Source organism: Lipophrys pholis, assembly GCF_963383615.2.
Source record: "Lipophrys pholis genome assembly, chromosome: 22".
Taxonomy (NCBI): Eukaryota; Metazoa; Chordata; class Actinopteri; order Blenniiformes; family Blenniidae; genus Lipophrys; species Lipophrys pholis.
Window position 1 is genome coordinate 16,963,536 of NC_137644.1, and position 21,595 is coordinate 16,985,130.

Below are 21,595 nucleotides of genomic sequence, written 5' to 3' on the forward strand. Positions count from 1 at the left end.
ATTCATCATAGTTCAGAAACGATCAATAGGAATGAACTGCGCTGCTGAGGAGATCGATGGTCGTGTGTTGTGGAGCTAAAAGAGGATGGGACATGACAACGCTGCCAAAAGGTCTGATAACAATCCCGAGTCCTCTTCATTTGGATGAACACTTGCACAGCTGAGTTGAAATAGATTCTTGAGAACTTAACTTCCAAAGTGACAGGCAAAGTTCACCGCAAACTGGATTTAGTTTGTCGCATATATAAGCAACATCGGCTCACTCGCGTTGTGCCTCGGGCAGACAATAGTCTTTATGAGAAAACGCACAACACACACGATATGCCCAAATATAGGAGTTGACTTGTAAGCTCATGTTATATTGATGCCCTCTTGGCCTTGAACCAAGTAGTTTTCAGTTTAGTCAAAGAAACTGTCAAGAGCAAAGCAAAAGGATTTAAGACTAAAGCTTATTCACAGATAAAAAAAAAAAAAAAAAAGACTTAAAAGGAGATTTTTGGGGGCTTCTGCAGAGGCAAGAATAAGACTTCTCCTGGGTGTGGAGATTGAGCCACTGGAAGGGAAAGAGACAGAACAAACCAGATTTGGTCTCTGCGTAGAATACTAAGTATAAAGTAATAATACCTTCCTAAATGGCAGAGCTGGAACTAATCAGCACACTAATCCACCTGGGAGGACGAAAGGCCACGTGTTTGCAATGATTGCTTACAATACATACACACATACAAATAATTCGTATGCTTTTCACGCACACGCGTGGACACATTACCGACGGTGTCCGCATGCACGCCGGCGGCTGGCAACACACGGTGACGTATGAAAGAGAAAAAGAAAAGAAAGAGAACCCTGCTCACCGGCAGACAGGGAGGAGAGTCATTTGTGTGATTACTGAGTTGTCTCAAATTGCGAGGCCTTGCTGTTGCCCCCACCTGATTCGCAGAGGAGCTTTGACCTTTTATTAGCCCAGAGAGAAGAAAGACCTTGCATAGATTGGTTGAAAACATTCTTACCGTGGTCAAGAATTTTAGACTGTGCAAAAAAAACCCCAACAACCCTGTGATTTGTCACAGGAAGAAATGTCTTTGATCGTTGTGTTGCCATTTAGCAATTCTTGGTCACTGGATAAACACCCACAGGAACCTTGAAGTGCAACCACTTCCCGCGCAATCCACATATTTACCCACTGCTTGAATAAAACAGCGTTTCTGTTTATTCTCGAAGCCATTTGAGTCTATTTGCTCTCCACAAGGTTTTTAGCTCATCTGGAGCAAAGCACAATGCTAGTAGGGGGTGTGAAAGACAAATTAAGTCATTACCGCTAATGCACCGCAGCGATATGGAGAAGATAGAAACGCCACCCTAACATAGGCTCTGGCACAATTTAGAGAAAAGGCTTCCAATTTTTAATGAATAAAACAAATAACTCCTTGTACTGATGGCTTCTTTCTCTTATCTGCTGCTGAGCAGGGGAGGCAACATGGGGGGAAGACCCACCATTGGCCAACATTACTGTTCTGCAAGAGCTACGGAAAATGAGACCTCCACTGTGAGCTTGTTCATGAGGAGCCCAAGCAGGATGGGAAACCGTTTTTGCCCCCATTCTTCATTCACACATTACCGATAAAGCATTTCCTACTTTGCTTTAAAAGGGTAGGAGACAATTCTGGGGTGAAGATGCACAGATATGACCCTCGGAGCGGTCCCGCTTTGCATTAGAAGTGTTAAATTGGCCACAGAGAGTCTATTTTTAGCCAGAAGTAACAAAGTCTGCCAGCGGCTTTTTCCAAGCATGTGTGCAGACAAAACGCAGGCCTAATGCTGGAGGTAGGGCCACCGCATACAAAGCCGATGGGAAGACGTGAGAGCTTAGCCTTGGCCTTCATGAATGCGATTCATCAACATGCATAGAAAATAGGGGAAAAAAAGAGTGAATCGAACATAAAGGACAAAGAAATAGCTTTTCCTGTTAGTTCTGAGATCAGTCTGAAGATGAGCACGACAATCAGACCTCCACACAAGAGGCAAGTGAACGGTTAATATTGACAAAATATGTTCCACCGAGATGTTTTTACTCTAATACAGTTACTGCTTTTCACAATTCTTGGCATTTTTCATGGGTGAGCAATGGATTGAGTTCCTGTTGATTTACCACGTTTCACATGGTACCAAGCGGAGACGGAGAAAAAAACTGTGACTGATCAACTATTTCTGGTTGATGTATGTATTGTAAGTTCCTGCAAGCAAATGTCATAGATGACCTTGTTATCCACATGGAAGCCACAGTCATAATGCTTTAAGGTTGAGCGGGTCATGAACAGAGTTGTAGAGTTCCACCACACACTGTAGTTTTGCATACATTAAACCAGATGATTTGAAAAGAAGGAAGAGATAGATTTTAGTCAGGTATTCAGGTTTTAATGCTGATGATCATCAAGTCAGTTTCACGCCATGGCATCAAGTAAAAGTTTATGTATATATCATCTATTCTAAATAAACTGGGCTTCCCTTCCTGGTCAATTCTCAACTTAATTCATACTTGACACATGGAGTGGTAAAAGCTTTTTAACATCCTTTCCTATGATCGTAACTTACTACCAGTTAAAGTATTCACACACCTTTCCTTTAGTTTGTAATTGTATGGGCAGTGTTTATTTATTTGTTTCGCTTTTATATCTAAATAAAGGTTTTAAATGCGAGCTGGGACTGCTCAGGTTCTATGTTCGCACTACAACGGCGTGGCTTCCTCTCTGATGTGTCCTTTCACCCATACTGGGTCTGAGGTCTGGATATCTTGAAACTATTTAATTTGACCATAAGATTGCCCTAAGAACTCAGAGAGTTCATGGTTTTCATTTGTCTCCCTCCGTCAACAAACCTGATTATGATGATAAATGAGCCATGATAAAGTTCTGTAAAACAACAACCACGACCCATTTGAGCGTTGAAGCACGGAGACTCCCAAAAACATGCAGGGCGACGATTTGCCAAAAGCCAGGCTGATTAACACAAGACTGAAACTCTTTGACTTAGTTTAAACAAAATCGCTCAGTATAAGCCGACACTTCTAAAGTTGTATCAAAGCATAAATTATTTCAGCGAGAGGAAAGTTTCAGCTGCAGGCTTTTTTTCTTCTTCTTGTTACATGCATAAATGAATATGCCACCCTGTTGTTGTGAAATCACCATTCCTTGAAAAGACTTCCCGTTAAATCCCCGTGAATCCCATCATGCGGCTAAAACAGCAAACAGTGTCAGACACAATAATTTAACACTGCGGCACGCTGTCATGTCTTCACTCCGGATTACCCTGCCTCCAGTTTTCCAACAGAGCCGCAGTAACCAGGCCGATCCTGCGAGAAAAGGAAGCTGCAAAAATTTCTCTTTATTGCAAGAAATTCCCTCGCTTTTTCTTCCTCTTTTAATTGTGATTACTACTGCTTGAAAACAAGAAGCAAAAAGATATTGAGCTCCCGGTGTACAGAAATAGCCAGACGACATGAGAAAGTGAGGAATGAAGAAATGACAGGCAGTGGGGAGAGATGGAGCTTGCAAGTCGGAGGCAGAGAAAGAGATAGAGAGATAGAAGCCATTACAGTTTTTTTTGTTTTTTTTTTTAATGCTCTTTCTCCTGTATTTCTTCCTTTCACAGTGCAGTGGAACTTTGCTATGAGATGGCAATTGCTGCTGTGATTGTCCTCCATGGGAGAGCAGAAAAATCCAATTTCATCGATATACAAGGCGAAAAGAAAGATAGAGGGGGGGAAAAAAGAGAAAAAAATCCTGTCTGGAAAAAAAAGAAAAGAAATTGAGGCATAGAGGAGAAGGGGAAGAAAAACACCACTCCAAAAAAAAAAAAAAAAGCTGAAAAGGAGAGAAATGGGGGGGGGGGGGGGCTGCAACAAGGCATGGTGGGTAAAAAAAGAAGAAAAAAAAAAGAAAGAAAGAAACACGGGCAAGTTGATTGTTAAATATGAGATTGTTTTACAGCAAGGCAGGTATTGAGTGAAAATGTAATAAATATATAGATATTGTTTTCAGGGGCTATTTGGTGGCTGCAGCCCCAATGAGCGGCAGCAGTGGAGGCAGCAGGCTGAGCTGTCTGGGAGCCGGGTGATGGCCTGTCACTGGAAGCCCCTCTGATGAATGGCCATGTTGGATTGGAACAGACGTGTAATATATATCAGACTTATATTCTCTCTCTCTCTCTCTCCTCTTTCGCTCTGCTTGTGTGTGCAAGATACTGGGGGAATCCAGAGGTAAGGCAGGTACAGAGAGCAGATGGGAGGGATGGATTTGATGGGAGATAATATTTAGCCAGCAGTGCACTCCAGGGGAAATCGTATTTTGTGCATGATAAGAAAAAGAAAAAAAAATTGCTTTGCAATCAAACCACATTCAGCTTTGACAGTTATAGTGGCCACAGAGTGTGAAGAGGACTAACAGCCAATGCATACATACGTATGAGTAAACTCAGGAACTTGAGGAAAAAGCAGTGGAGTGAGCGCCAACTGTGGCTCGCTTTTAAAGAAACTCACCTTGCAACCAATAATCCGTCGGTCACCTGGCACCTCCACCCGCAAACACTAACAGGCCGTTACTTATGCATTCCTCCATGTCGAAACCACATGGTGCAGATTTAGGCACATCACCTTTATCGTCATGACGTACACATTATTAGAATTATTAGTTGTTGAATCTTATAACGATGAGCAGGTTTAAGTTTTAATACACATCCGGCTGGAGCGTGCTTGGTATGACCGACAAAAGGTGGTTACATGATCTGAATATCTCAATATTTTAACAATGAGCACAGCAGTTTGCACTATAATTCTGTCAATGTGTTTAACATAAAAGCCTTTGCGTATTGCTAGTGTGGTATATTGCGAATACTGAGGCAGCATATGTGTACGTGTTGCTCCTGACTGCACCGCTGTCCTCCCTGCTCACTTAAACAGCAGTGGTAGTGTGTTTTCCTGGCTGAACATCACACTCAAACAGAGATCAGAGTATCTTGTGAGGGAGTGTCTCTCTCTCCGAGTGTCTCTGTGTTGTGTCTCGGCGTCTAAAGTTGTTCCAAATATATTCTGTCGTGTAAATCATGTGGATTAATAAATAAGCAAATGACTCCCAAGAGCGGAGCGTTTTTCACCCTCACCTTTCTCTTTGTTATTCACAGAGGAGCTATTGAAGTTTTCCAAAACCTTTTCTTTACCATACTCTCTCCTTCTCCATCATTCAGTGACATTTAATCTTTTCTCAGCCCCGTCTCTTACTTTTACTTTCATCCTTCTCTTGTACTTCGCCTCTATCACTCGCTCACAAATGTCACTTTATCATAATTTCTTGAGATACCTTTTCAGACAAAAACCTCTTTTATTCCAATTTGTCTCCAGCTGTCTAGTTTTCTTTCTCTATCTTGTCTTGAGTTGAATTCCTGCCTTCTCTTTTTTCCCCCTCCAGCTTTGATACAGTACCTCTTTCCTTGTTGTCCGTCCATACTTCTCTGTCCTCTCTCCTTCAATCTTGTGTTTCTCTCTGAGGTGTGAAGGTGATTTGTTGACACTTTGATCTAAGGAATATTGACCAGAGGCCAACGTGGCTGACGGATGGCCACTGCCTGAAGTCGATAATGCCTGTGTTAGTTGAGACTCATCACTTCTACCATCTGCACTCGCATCGTACGCAATACAGTAGAGCTACACTGTCCAATGATGTAATAAAGCAATAGAAGCTCAGATAAAGGCACGCTTGGCTGCCAGGCTTTACTTGGATTTTATAATGTACATCAGACTACCTATTTGTCATCCTTTCAGTAAAACTGTACTTTCAACTTGTGTTCACATACATACAAGCACAAACAACACCATCATTTACCAAAGAAACATGTGACTTTACCTTCAATAATGCCTTCACACCAGTGTGAAATTTCCATTTGGCTTTCACTACAGAGAGCGTTTGACTTTTTGCACCCTCCGAGGGGGGGAAAACTCCTTCCCAGCATGAGGGTGCCATTTTAAGAACATTAAATAGGGCATTATATCCTTCCTGAGATACACTTATGATTTGAGAGCCACATGAAGGCGTCTTTTTTTTTTTTTTTTTAACCGCACTTTAACAGGGCAGCCCCTGCCTTGCTGGCTTCTCTCACTGGGATCAGCGTGAGGCTGCCATTTGAAGCGCGCTAACACGACGGTTGACCCTTGTCCCAATCCATAGGACGCTGGCTTGACAAGGAACATCAGGGTAGTGTCATTTTCAGGGACAGAAGGACACACACAGGGATGAATGAGATTTAACCCTTCATCCTTCAGGCAGAGGAACAAAGGGTGAATTTCAAGAGGGGAAAGAAAGCCAAAGAGCCAAAATGTAGGAAGCAAGACAATTACGGAGAGAGAGAGAGGAACAGCAATCCACACCACACTGGGGAACGCATGCAGAGTTGAAGTTGAGGGATGATAACACAAACAGTGGGGCAGTGGTATAAAGAGTAAGAATAAATGTGCTTTGGCTGAGCGCTGTGGTAACCGAGCCCACTGTGTATGATGGCTAAATTGTGTGAATGAGCATGTGGGTCTTTGTTTGTGTGAACACTTGGTGCAGTGCTGCAGACCAAACTGCATAATTCAGCAACACAGGCATATTATATAGAACCCCCCGCCCCCTCCTCAGAAAAAGAAAAAAACAAACTTGCACTATAGGTTGTAATGTATTCTGTTGAAGAATTATCTGAGTTAGCTTGGTAAATGTGCAGACTTCACTTGGAAATGTCTTTTGTTATGCTTCGGAAAGTTTTCTTTTCTTTTTTTTTTAATCAATTCTCTAATTATAAACAATTATATGTGGATCTAAAATAAAAATCCATAATTTCTTTGGCTGCACATAACAACCATTTAAAAACATTAAGACAATTTACTATACTTAGTACTGATGTGACTTAATTAAATTAAATACATATACTTTTTTTTTTTTTTTTTTTTAACAGCTCTACAATCTGTCAACTTAAGATCACCATGCAAACTACCGTGAGAAAGCCAAAGAACAACAGTTTGCCTCTATTCTGACTGGTGGAATCTGGTTTTGTGAAAAGACTATAACCAAGTGTATTTTGAGGCTGATGAACGCTGCAAAGTGTTTCTTACCCTCTCCTCCAGCCGGGCCACCTGCTCTCTGTAGAAAACATCCAGCTTCTTTAGATCTGCTTCTCTGGCCTCCAGCTGCTTGGCCTAAACACACATAAGAAAACACACACACACACACACACACACACACACACACACACACACACACACACACACACACACACACACACACACACACACACACACACACACACACACACACACACACACACACACACACACACACACACACACACACACACACACACACACACACACACACACACACACACACACACACACACACACACACACACACACACACACACACACACACACACACACACACACACACACACACACACACACACACACAGGAGAAGAGAGGAAAAACCATTACTTATGCGCTCAGTGGAGCGTTGCCAATTTTAATGAAGTGATCACAGGAACACGCACATACAGGACAATACATACATTTCATAGAGACACATAATGGAAACACTGGCGTGTGTATAAAGAAGAGTCCCTTTGATGGCTGGACATTTACGGACAAATCACTTGTTTATTGATATATATATATATATATATATATATATATACACATGTACATATACATATATACACCTGACAATGCAAACATCTCATCTTCAGAAAGAATTCAGAAACCGTCTCTATTTGCAGTCATTGTGTTCCAATCTTGAGTTAGAAAAGCTGCCATTGTGTTCATCTCTCTACATGCCTGGTCAAGTGTGAATATGCAAATGAGGGCTTCTGCTACATTATTTAAAAAAAAAAAAATCAAAGCTAAAATCTGAAGCTGATCTGATGAATCCAACATCCACTCTCTGATGAGAACTCGACTGAATATGTTTGGTTATCACCGGGTCATGAGTGGGAAACGTGTGATGGTATTATGAAGAAAACCAACCTATCTGTCCATGTGTTTGAGAGCGATTGTGCCTTGCCAGGTGCTCTATGTGTTTCTCTGCCGCTTGTGTTCAGTCTTCAGCCAAACTGCTATCAAGCCAATGAGATAGCATCGGTTCTCAGTGCGAACAAGACTCATAGCCTGGCATATATATTTAACCTGCCTACCTATCTCTACTGTCCTCCTCTGCTGTGACCTTCACTAAATGTACGGCTGACTCTTCTTGTGACGTACAGGACAGATAGCGCCTGATATATATCGGCCCTCAGAGGGAGGGGCAAAAAAAACACAAAAAAAACAACCGCCATCACACTGGGATTGAAGGCTGATGTCTCCAATCAAAATAGTATCACGGATACGTTTTCTTTTATTACAAATGACAACGAGAAACTGTTAGTACCACTTGGTTGTAAGTGATGAATTATTTGTTATCAATACTGCTATGTGGTCATTTTGTACCAAAGCGATAGATTCAGGCCCAGTATACACAACGTTTCAAGTGAAACAAGTGCATTTTCGTTTCAGAAAAGCTCCACGTTTATACTGCAGGAATATAAAAACAACGTCCATTTACACAGAAAACGGCAGAAACGTTGAAAACGGTGTAGTTTCCATCATAAACCACTAGTAGGTGCTGTTTGTTTTTGTAATGAAGGCCTTAAAAAGATCCTTAGATGTACTCATTTATTAAAATAATAAAGTACCCAACAACAAATTTGACATTTCATTCAGAGATATTGACGCTTGGCAGAAAATGAGCATTTATTAGCAGCTATTTATGATTATATACCACAAGATGTTTACAGCATTACATAGTGCTTTTGAAGTTTACCTGGATACAGGTGTCAAAGCAATCCAATGTGGTTCAGTGTGAACATTTAGGTGATAATAAAGGGCTTTAAAAAGTATGCAATTTATTGTTGTACAGCTTTTAGATCGTTTTAACTTAAATAAAATGGCAAATATCCATGTGTGGGTCACCTATAGTAAAAGCTGAAAATATAAAAGGCTAGTGAACAGAAGTATTAAATGACAGGTCTGATTAAAACGGTCAGTGATTGTCAAGTGTAATGATATAGTTTACAGCAAATCTAGTATGATAAAAGAGGAGGCCTCTTTCAGAACCATAAATATACCACTCGCTATCGATGGTAACACTTTGTGATTTGGGATTAATGGACTGGTTGAATGGGAGTTGCATCAAGCAAGTCAAACTTTGATGACTGGGGAACAACTTTCGTCACATATTTCCAAGAGCGAACAAACAGTAAATAAAACAAACAGCCCAAAACAAGGCAAAGGCTTGTTATCCAAAACAGCGGGGGAATTTTAAAGCCCAACTCGCGGTGTTTTGTTGTACCGTTTCCTTCTGTTAGTAAGTCTACAGAGAAACACACCGAAACCCTCATCTTATTTATAATTCTACAAAGTGTCTGTAGCACGAGAGCAGCAGAAGCAGATCTTCAAACTATGGCACGTCGAAAATTCCTGGTGGGGGGAAGAAAAAAAGTGTAGCACGTCAAAGAAGCTGAAAGGGAGGAAGAGACACACTCGAGTCTATCATGTGGAAAGAGAGAGAGAGAGAGACAGAGAGAGAGAGAGAGAGAGAGAGAGAGACAGAGAGAGAGAGAGAGAGAGAGAGAGAGAGAGAGAGAGAGAGAGAACTGTTGCGTCTAAGCAGAAGGTACGAAGCTCCAGACTTACCGTCTGTCCAATCTCCTGAATAAGAGAAGCATTGAAAAGAAACATAAGAGAAAGAGAGGGGGGGAGAAAAAAAAGAGTTTGTAAAAAGGAGATGATTCATCCATGAACTTCTTCAAAGTGACATTTGGGATGGTTTAGTATTCAGAAGCTCGGGGTGACTGGCTACTACACTGTTCTGCTTGAATACCTGCACTTCATTCCCTCAAACTCACTGGCATATGAACACACCTGTGCACATTCACGAGAAATATCACATACGCAGCAATGAACGAGGAAGGTATGAACATCTAAAGAGATGCATGAGCACTCTAAAATACACAATCCTACACATGCTGTATGGGAAGCGGCTGCACAGATTGAGCCTTGAAGGCTTTTTCTCTAAACGCTATAGGAAGTTGTAGCAGACGAGTATGAAGAAAAAAAAAAGAAATATATTTTTGCAATGTATGGAGAGGGGAGAGAAAAAATTGCCTCACCCTATCCAATCTCTACTACAGTGATAACCATCTGTGCTTGGCTACTCAACGCACTGCAGGCAAAGCTGCATGCAGTACGCATCGTGATGAGGAGCCTCAGAGAGGGGCTGTCCTCACACGAGACGAGTGGGGGAAGTTTCAAAGTCAAGGGGATGCTCCAAGCTTTTCAAACTACACAAAAAAAAAAAAAAAAAAAAAAAGAGAGAAAGAGAGACCTTCCCACACAGGCAAACATACAACCATAATGCCATCTCTGACGCCTCGTAGAGAGGAAGGGGTGGGGAGGGGACCCTGCAGTGCCACTTCATCTCATTCCTGACTATTCTCTGCAAAGCAGCGCCATTGCCGGGGTTGCAGCTGCCCTCAGCACAACCCAACATTAACCAGCCTTTCTGCTGTGGTCAGACAATCATCTCCATTGTATCCTCTTAGAAGTCTGGAGTGCTTTTGTGATGTTACACAAAAACCTTCAAGCTGCCTGCACTTCATGATGGAAGCAAGTTCAACTTAACCCTGAATGACGCTGCTGGCTGAAGGTGACCTGAAGTGCACCCTTAAAACATCCAGGATAGGTAGAACTATCATGACCTTAAAACGTGGTATCAATACCAAGCCTGCAATCACAACCTCTGGAATGGATTGCCCAACTTTTCGAGGGACTTAATTAAATTTTTTTTTTTTTGCCAAGGTGCCAGAAAACTGTCTCCCACCAACAGCTCAATTCTGGGAGAAAAGACAAAGGATGATGGGATCGAGAGGAAACACAGAGGAGAGGATTTTCTTTTGGTGGGTGGGGGGTGGGGGGGGGGGGGGGGGGGGGGGGCAGTTGTGTACCGTCACAAGTGTGTCCAAATTCAATGTCACGCTGGTAGGTGGTGACTAAACACTCCGGCTTTGCAAGAGAAAGACAAAACATGCACACAGACGCCAAGACACAAATAATGTCTCAGACACTATCTGTAACACGCAAATCATCGCCACATTCACACACACACACACACCAGCACCAGCTTGAGCAGCTGTACCCACAGAGAGCGGGTGGAGAGATAAATGTGCACCGAAGGCGAGACTAAAGGGGGTCATTAAAAGAGGAGAGGTTGTGACAGAAATGTGTACCAAGGGACTTTCTTATTGTGCTCACTTTTGGGTGTGTGTGTGTGTGTATACGTGTGTGCGTGTTGCTTAATTTTCACGCAAGCTGGTTGGCCCTCCTCTCCGACGACGCGCGCACACAGGCCCAGACACACACATTATGTCAGGATTACTTCTGACTGATTAATCCTATTCAGTGGACTTTAAAGATAATCTAATCATACTAAAGGCCAAACAATAGGACAGACTTCACCACTGCCCGTCCACCTTTTGTTCCACTAATGAAGAGGCGGTGGCGGCTGGAGGAGCGCTCCACCCGGGATCGGAGGGGGGGCAGAATTAGACATGGAAGTGGACTTGAGAATGGAAAGATAAAAAAAACAAAGGACGGGCACAATAAAAAGCGATTTATCAACAGAGGTGTCAAGAATGGAGGACTGGGACATGAAAGCTAGGTTAAGTGCATCTTTACAAGCTTAGAACAGGGTAGGGAAAAAAGGTAGAGAGAAGCAAGGTGAAAGCCGGATGGAAGAAATACATTCCTGAAAAGTTGAGACTTTAAGCAACATATGAAAGAAAACAATTAAAATCCATTAAAATGTCATCCCTATACCATACTCAACCAAATGTTAAAAACTGATTGAGTCTGATGCTTAAAACATGTTTCAAAGAGCTTAAAACAAGAGCAATACAGGACTGCAAAACCTGCATGACGCATAAAAAACTTCGCATCATGAATGATTTGTAAATAATGCAGATCAGGGTCAAAGGGCAGCTTCAGCCTTTCCACGCTGACAGCAAGAGAAAGACATGAACACCTGAGACAAGTCACCAGTGACCAGGTCAATACAAAGAGACACCAACGCACACATTTACACCCACAGTCAGTTCGGAGCAATCAATTATCGTAACATGCATGTCTTCAGGCAGGTATACTCTGGAGCAGGGGTGTCAAACATAAGGCCTGTATAAACTTTGCATGATGCAACAGGCTTAAGAGAAGATTTGGGGATATTTCACTATATTCTGCCCAGGTGAGTATCACTAAAATTGGCTTTATGTTGAGACTGTAGTGATTTTCCGTAGCAATTGTTTGGTGAAATCCTAAACCTTCTTGGATTTAGTTTTGTACAAAGCAACGAAGGCCTCCACCCACACTGTCACTACTTCTCGCAATTGTATGTTCTCCTCAAACTGTGATGAGCAATAATTGTGAAAAAGAACATATAATGCAGTTGCATAACAAACCATTTGAAGGGTTTCTGGATCCTCATGCAATCTAATCCACATGTCACAAAGACTTTGGACGAGTGCCCTCATGCTTTCTTTCAAACTGTATGACGCCGTGACGTAAAACAGATGTTGAAGGCCATTCCATTAAGAGTTTCTTTTTCCCCTCAGCATTGACTTTTTTTTCCCCAAAGCTTTATAGTCCTTCAAAAGCCATTTGAAAATTGTCTATTATCGGACTTCATCTAGCTGTCTTAAGAGAAGAATAAATCTAGATTGATGAAGTGCTGCTGAGATAGTTTCTTCATCTCTGGAGCCACTCATGTCTGCACTGGTGCTCTGAAGGATGGACCCCGGAATACAGACTTTTTGGTTTTCTGTGACGATTAAATTTATCTTGGCAATTCTCAATTAGTCCTTTCATGTCGAATTGTCCTGGGCAGTAGCTTCACGTTAAAGAAAAATAAAAGATGAGCACTCACGACAGTCCAAGGTCTTCACACTTCGATTAGCTGCCAGGAAAAGCACATTGAAATTAAATAAACTTTTATGGTACCATCTTCCTCTGTCGCTTTTTGAGTACAGTAGCACAGTGGCAGACGATGACAGGCAGTTGAAAGTGAGACTGTGGTGGTCAGATTAAACGAATCGTTTAGGGGAGGTGATCGCCTCTGTGAATATCAATTAGCCAGCCGCTGAATAATTAAGGACGACCATGTTTTTTAATTAGCTGACTGCCGCAGTTTGAGCTGGGCGAGGGGAGGAAGAGGAGGAGCAGAAGAGAAGAGGATGGAAGAGGGATGAGAACAGGTGGATTTTGCTGTGTCAGCCCCCCTCCCCCCGCCTCCTCCTCCTCTACCACCCACCCGTCGCCTGTTCCTTCTCTCTGAATTGCTCCCATGTACTCCATTTTCTTTCACACCTGCCTTTTCGTTTAAAGTGCTCTCTGACACTGCTTTTTTTGTTGTTGTTTTTTTTCCCGTTAAAATCATTCCAAGGTACTGGAATGAAAATGACTGTTATTCACCACACTCAGCAAACTGAGGGCCACTGTATGTGTGCGCACACATTCGAGTCCTATATTCGTTTTGCTTTGCATGACAATGTATTGTATCCATACATGTGTGGCAGTGGAGACACTTGAAGGGAAAATCATATTGACACTCATCCCCTTAGCATCAATGTAAACCGTCAATTGTAAATGTCAATTGGCAAAAAGGTGCGATGATAACCTTTAAATACAAACTTTAAAGAATTTCTCTGTCATGGTAAAGAATATGCACGATGGAAATGTCTATAAGTTCGCCAAATCCAAACGATGACGTCCAGAAATGATTGCAGTCTCAACACAAAGCCAAGAGAAATGTAAAAAAACAACAACTTCTAAAACTGTTGTATTATATATGTTTTTACTCACCCTGACAGCATGGATTTTGATATGGAAGCTAATTTGCTCACAGTAATGTCTCAGTGTTGTATTGTGTCCACGACTTGTAAGAAATAGTTTTTTTTTTTCAAGAAGTCTATGTCTTCTTTGAAGTTTTTACAATTTGTTATACGGTTTAGGAGGCCTGTTTCGGCCCACGGGCCTTATGTTTGACACCCCTGCCTTAAAAGTCACAGAGCTGCACATCCCACACGCCCTGTGTTGCATAAAGTGGTTCATAGCATCTTCTCTTATTTTGAAAGTTATTAAAACGGTAAACTCTACAGATGCTATGAGGCAGTAAACAAAATGAGAACTGGAGGTCTTAATCCGCTGAAATCTAAATGTATACATGAGGTGAGAGCAGTTTGATTAAAGTGATCTTGAAATTGCTTCATTGAAACTATCCAGTGTCCTTGAACATGGATCTTCTTACGTTATACATTGCAAAAGCTAAGTAAGGAATGAATCCGCAAGCTACTAATTTAGACCACAGCATCTATATTTTATTATTTGATTTCTGGGGGGAATTGAATTTAAAAACAGGCCAGCAGCATAACTTTAATTTCAAATAAACAATGTCTCATTGCTTAGGAAGAAAGCGAAATCTGATTATGCTATTAGTAATTGCGCTCATGATACGTTTTTCATTTCACACTTCGATGAAGGACACTTCTGCATTGTGAAGTGAGCAGCCTCAGAGTTTCACTGTACGCTTGCTACATGCTTATAAATCATTGCAGATGAACATCATCTTGCAAGATGAAATGATCGATAGAGCACAAATCAAATCTCATCACATTAACCAACAGCGTCTCATCCATAACCTTGGTCTTTTTTTCTTTCTTTTTTTTTTTTTGTCTCCGCCTGCCACCGTCAGCTCGGCCCTGCATCACCCCTGTCACGGGTAGCATCATAATCAATGCTCCCTCACACCGTCCGAGTGAGTGCTGCAGCACGGTGGGTCAGAGCCGCTCACCGGGGCCCATCTATCACAGACTGGTGCGACAGGGACCCTGTGACAAACTAATACTGAAGCCTCGGAGTCCTGTACGCTCTGACAGGCAGCGGGCGGGTCAAAGGGCGGCACAATGTGACCGTGCTCCAGTGTTAATTAGCACAGAGGAGGCGGGGGTGGCATGTGGGAGGATGGGAGATAGATGGAGGGAGGGATGGAGAGGCTCATGAGGAGATAAAAGCCTGGGTACAAAGATGGGTTTAAAGGAATATTCGGAGAGAGAACATTTTAGTTTTTTTCTCTTTTTGACAGTTGTGGCGAGAATAACTCACGCTTCAGGATTTGTCACTATTTGTAGCCGCAAGTTAAAGCAAGCAAGCTCACGAAGTTAAAATGACTTTAGTCGTTTATCATTCCGTCCTTAAAAGCTATCACCAGAGGATCAACTCTAAATGATGGATCGTGGAACAATATCATCTAATGCAGATCTTACCAGCAGTATTCTTGTTACCTTTAGAGTCTCTAATAAAACATAAGTCCTGGTTGCCTCAGCTGTAAAACTCCATTGGACACTATTCTCTTTAGCTGGAAGAGAAGCATCATGGGAATTTACTGAGCACTAGCAACACTTAGGATCAGAGCTTGCTATTAGTCTCTCTGGGCGATGGCAGTGTTATGGGCAATATAATCATGTTGGATATGGTGGTATAGTCAGTTAACAGGTTTAACACTGACAGATGTCACTCGCTCAAAACAAAACACGTATCCAACACCAACAGATGCTATTTGACAAACCTGATCTGAAGAGTACTGCTGTGAGTTTGACATAAGTAAACATAATACTCGATCAGCAAAATTAATACTACATTCAATAAGTGGAGACCACACGTAGAGAACATCCATATCAGGTCCTTCATCTTGTCTCAGTTCTGTTTCTTAAACTGCTGGACCATGAAGACTGGAGCTTCAGTCAACGTGTATTTTGTGTGATTTTCGCCCGACTGGGTATGACATACAACCAGTGACACTTGATGATGCCAGCCGCACTCAAAAATCAATGGAGTAAATATGCCAACAGCAGCAGCAGTGTGCACATCCTGCTCACCAGGTGTCTGCTGGCGTTCAGTGTGAAACTCTGGCGATGTGGCGGATTATCAAAACTGTCCCAAGAATAAATTACTTGTCAGGTCTTGCTGCCTGTGTTTATGGTGTTTAATCTATTTTCACATTGTTGGAGAATCATTCCAACCAAATAAATCATTTTTTAAATGTGACTGCATTTGGAGGAGAATACATTTTTTTTCTGTTTGTTAATTATTAGATATCGGTCATTAAAATGTTGTATAAACTTCGGTAACTTTGCTCATCTTGGACCTGGGAGAAAACCAGACCGACACCACAGGCTGCAGAAAGCATTCATGTCCCCGGGGACCTCTTAGCAAGGAGAGAAATGATCCAGTGACCTGAAGGGTCAAAGGTCTGACCTGATCAGGACAGCGACCAAGGGGCCCGGACAGGGACCAAAGGCCAAGAGGTGTAGGTGGAGAGTGTGGGTGTTTCAGTGTTTGTGCATGTATCTTAACTACTGGCTGTTTATGGACACATAAAAATGAAGTGTTCGTGGAGTCTGGCGGTCCATTGACAGAGGTCAACGGAGCGCTTGATCTGCTGCAGATGGCTTCAACAATGCTGAGTCAGGGATGGCGTCCCACTCACACATTTACATTTGTTTTTGCAAATCGGCAGGTTTTGGGAAAGTCGAGCAGTTAATTGAAAGGTGACGTGTGAATGGTAAACTCTCATGAGACGAGCAAAGAGATGTCGGGCCTATTCCTCCATGGAGATGTTCTTAAAAACAAACAAGCCTGGTTCAGCATGGGGAAAATAGTCGGAGAGTATCTGCATCGATTGAGATTCTGGTAGAGACATGAAAAATCACTTTCCTTTCTCCTCCCAGACACTTCAAGCCCCTCGGCCTTTGTTGAAGACACCACCTCCACAACGTCCCTGCCAGCTCCTCCGCTGAGGGACAGCAACAACATCTGCTAGCTCAAAGATTGATTAATTGGCTGATCAGGCGCCCGCGGTGTAAACTGATTGATTGATCATCTTGGGGTTGCGGTTGCCTTTTTCTGGAGCCCTGAGGAGCGAACCTCTGGAGGTCTCCAGTCATCTGTCATGTTCAACACACAGGGGAAGACCGAGGAGATACGAAGAGCTGTGGGTTCATTACCAAGACGTGGGGGGCATGTTGGGAGGAATCCCAGCCAATACGAGAGCAGGGGGCAAGTCTCCAGAACAATGGAGCTTGGGGGACAAAGACTGTGAGGATGAAAGTTTGGGTGAAGATGTTCTGGTGCTTTAAAGAGAAACACATGAAGGCAGCGAGAGAAACTCGTGCAGCAAGCCAGAACAAACGGCACTGCTCTTTCTACATGAGTTGGAAGGATAATAATTACAGTTGCTCGCATCTGTTTTTGAATCATAGAGCCAGTCAACCAAGTACGAACACCAAACAACTGCTCAATATATAACAAAGTCAGTGTGACTTTCATAGCAACGTGTGGAATACACAGCATTTCAAATAGGAAAGAAAAGTGGGATCGGTCATGATAAATGAAAAATAAAAATACTTTTTTTAAAATGGTCAATTTCCTTGATTTTTGTGCTTCAGACTGTCAATCGATTACCAACAATAAAGTCAACAAACTGCTGGTGGGAACATTGGCTCCATCACGGCTGGTGTGAATTAGGAGAAAGAGCACTGTTATTTGGAGGTGTGAATCTCAAACTTCATCGCAATTGATATCGTTATCGGAATGCACTGTATTAATGCATTTCCAAATAACGTTGTGAAGCCAGAGGAGCAACTAATCTGGAGAGAAGTTTAAAAACAAGAATAAAGCGGTCTCTGTGTTCACAGTGGTGATTTAACATGGATTGGTCCCATCTTAAGACACATTTATACACATCATGCATGCAGGAGTGTTTTCATGTATCTGGTCAATTTATATGTGCTGCATTTATACTTCAAAGGAAACTGGAATAGAATGCAGCTTTACGAGCTCCACCAGTTGTAAAAAAAAAAAAGATTCAGCTGGTAGAACGTAGTGGAGGAATACTAGCATACATTCAATCGGATGCATATACGCATAAAATTCCTTCACTTGACGGCAGAGGACAGAGCGAATGACCTGAAAGTGGAGGGAGCCATATTGCCTTTGGACAACAGATGCCCGCAGGGAGCAAACTTAATGAGAGAGATTTGGTGGAAAGGAGACAAGGGTTGGAACAACCTATAGCAAAAAGGATGTGATAGGAATGTGGAGGAGAAGAAAATAAGAGAAGACATGCACGGAGGGGAAAACGAGAGCGAGAGAGAGAGAGCCTCGGGATGTGTTCCTGACATTGGACCTTATGGACAACTGAAGCAGCATGTGTCTGCCGTGTCTGACTGCATGCGCCTGCAGCATGTGAATCGGTACCTGAGCCAGTGTTCACGTTGGAGCTTATCAGAGTGTATGTGTAAGTGGCTGAATGCTCGCGTGATTAGTACTGTGAGCATATCGAACAGCAAGTGTGCTCACGCTGCGTATTAATGCATATTCATTCCACTCAGCGGCAGGTGGTCTTCCCATGTCTGATGAACCTGAGAGGGGGGCCGCAGTCCACCCTCAGCTCCTGCCTATCAAGCACTTGTCAGCAGATTCGGGGTCACCTCTAAGCCACTGCCCTCTTTAAAACCAATATTTGCCTTTTCCACTTTTCCCCGGCGAATCCCTGCCGTCTGTAAGCTGCCTCCGAACAGCTTCAAAGAAGTGAACAGGCAACGTTTTGAAACCGTTTTAAGTGCCTTTAATGCCCGTCAGCCCGCTCGTCTATCAATATGTAATTATTCTTGATTTCTATTCAGACCCGCCTGTATACAGTTCAATGATGCTTTGCTTTTCTATTTTATGCAACTTTAAGTGTTGTTTTTTGATTGGTTTGTTTCCTAATTGGCTCCTGTAACCTTGTTTTGAAACTGCTTCATGAATCAATATCTGTTTTTTTCCCCCGACTGTCTGCTCTTTGCACGAACCTCGATTTATTCCCCCTCCATCTTTTATCCGCTTTCCTTTCTCTCACGGCCTCTATAGCTCACCCAGATTCTCTGCCATTAAACACCTCTCTGATCTTTGTTACCGCCTCTATATGTTTAAGTTCTTTCTGTTGTTCAATCAAAATCACTCCCTCCAGCACCATTCGCCGAGCTGACTGCTCACCTCCGTGGAACCTCATTAATACCGCTCTCCTTTTAAAGCCAAGAGGAAAACCATAAATGGGGAAGAGAAAAGGCACATTACCTGTCATATTACAGAACCAATATATCTACTGTACTTAACTAAACTGTCAGAAAATGCTCTCTCAACTCAGGATGCTTGTTTTTTTTAACTTCAGAATCTCCAGATGAGCTTCTCCTCACCGAGGAATAATAAAAAAAAGACGTATTATTTATCTTACTCTGTCATTTAATGCATCTTCTATCACTTTAAGGATGCCCATCCACCTTGAAATCATTCTTTCTTCCAATTAGCTAGCTTCCAGAAAACCTGTCCTCAATCAGCATGGTGGCATCAGGAGCATGTAATTTGACACCAGCCTCATTATGTCATCAGCTGCTGTTGTGTCTGTGTGAAATGACGATAGCAGGACTCATACCTGGTGCAAACTTAAACATACTATGGACTTTATAGGTGAAGTCTATATAACTGAACAAACATTGTATATATGGAAATGTGTGAATTAATACAGAAAATAGTTTTTTTCCCAAAATGTCATAATAATGCAAAGATGTTTGTACCTGATGCAGTCATGTCTGTTAGTGAAGGCGAAACTATACATTGGAAGAGAAAGAAAAGTCAAACTCAAAACATTTCCTCAACGATTTTTCTTACTTGGCTGAAAGGCAGACAGCCCAAACGTTCAGTTATGCATATCTTTTTCAAGTGTGATTGGATATGGTAGCTGCTGTTTACACAAGCAAAATCAATTCCTTGCTCAGAGGAAGATGAAAAGCACATGGCACAATGAGATAATTGCAGTCGGCTTTCCAAAATGTTTAGAACAAACGAGAATGAATACATGCATAACAACACGCAACGCCCGGCGGAGCTGAGTCACTAAATTGAGGAGACAAGTTCTCTTGTCGGGAAGGAGCTCTCCTGACACCAGTATCCATCCATCAATCGAAGCTCCGCCATATCTCAGCGCTGCCGCTGGCGGCTCGCGGTGCCAATTAGCTGAAAAGGGTGAGCGCCGGGTGCAGAGTGCCATCCACAGGCCCTGCCAATTAGAGGCTAACCTCTTGTCTAACCCAAACACTGGCACGGTGTGTGGGCACTTCATCCTGGGCAGGAGGTGAAGTACTGAGGCCAATATGTAAAGGACGGCCGAGTGGACATTCTCCAAGACGACAGAGGAAACAAAGCAGGAGCAAACAAAAATAGGAGAGAGACACAAACTGGGCTGCATAAGTAGTTTTCAGGGTTGTAGGACAGCCTGTAAAACTGGATTATCTTTCTTTAGTGGCCACAATAAGTCACTGTCAAACTAGAATTGGTGTCAAATGTATATGTGTAATATCCGTTATGTTTTCAACTGCTTTTCGCATTGGCTTTGTCCATATTGTTGATCACAATGGCTACTTCTTAATTGACCAACTTTATTTAAATATAGATTTAACAATATTAATATAACAGATGCAGCATGCACAGTACATACCCAGGCCAGATACTACAGATAGATTTAATTTCTTTCCATCTCAAGCTGAAAGAAGACGGCTCTGCATTTCATGAATGCACCTTTCAAACTTGACATTATGTTTGGTGAATAATACATTTCCCTGCATACCTATTAGTATCTGCTTACTGGCTCTGTAAATGTAGCTCCCCCTCTTGGCCATACTGTGAAATTCAGATGATACTGAAGCAGGGTCACTTTTTGACTTTTCCCCAAACATGAGGTTGTTTTTTTTTTTTCGTTGTCTCAAATAAAGTCAGTGGTGCCTCAAGTATTGTGTGCCATAGATAAATATGTGAATAAACAAACAGAGGGACCAAGATGATCAGAGGAACCCTGCAGGATTTTCTCTTGGAGAAGCACAAGCACATGTTTTGCTCAATGCCCGAGTTGAAAAAGTATAAATATCAAACATATCTTGCTTGAACAGAGTGCAGTACCTCCTGGCAGAAAGTTAAAGAGGAATTATTTATTCCCTTCGACAGTAGATATTGCATTCTGAAAATGTTTAGCAAATGCTAAATTCGGTTTGGAAGATTAATAAATGAGATAAAATCAGATTCAGGTTGCAGTCGCTGAAGGAGCACTGTGTGAAAAACAATGCCGAAGCGAGAATTGAGGCCGATTCATGCCAATCATTTGTATTCTCGACAAGCCCGGTAGATATTTTTGCTGCAGTTTTTAGTCCAAAGTCAGTTAGTTTAGCCACAGCAGCCTTGCCCCTTAAAGAAAATCCACCGGCAAAGCAAGAACATGTGAAAAACCCTTCTTAACTACATCATAATCAAACTGACTGACAGCTCTCTTAAATCCTGTCAAGCCTGTCAGGTGTTATTCTTACAACAGCTCAGAGAACTGTTATGAAAAGATGGGATGAAATTTG

General features: G+C 42.3%; 1 protein-coding gene across 4 annotated transcripts in view; it reads right to left on the reverse strand.

Annotated features, from left to right (window-relative positions):
- chchd3a (coiled-coil-helix-coiled-coil-helix domain containing 3a) overlaps nt 1–21,595 on the reverse strand; it is a 74,188-nt gene that overhangs the window by 22,291 nt on the left and 30,302 nt on the right. For all 4 annotated transcript variants that reach the window (XM_080492359.1, XM_080492358.1, XM_080492357.1 and 1 more), the window contains one exon: nt 7,139–7,222. In XM_080492359.1, coding sequence (XP_080348485.1) covers nt 7,139–7,222 — 84 coding nt within the window. The remainder of the gene's footprint in view (nt 1–7,138; nt 7,223–21,595) is intronic.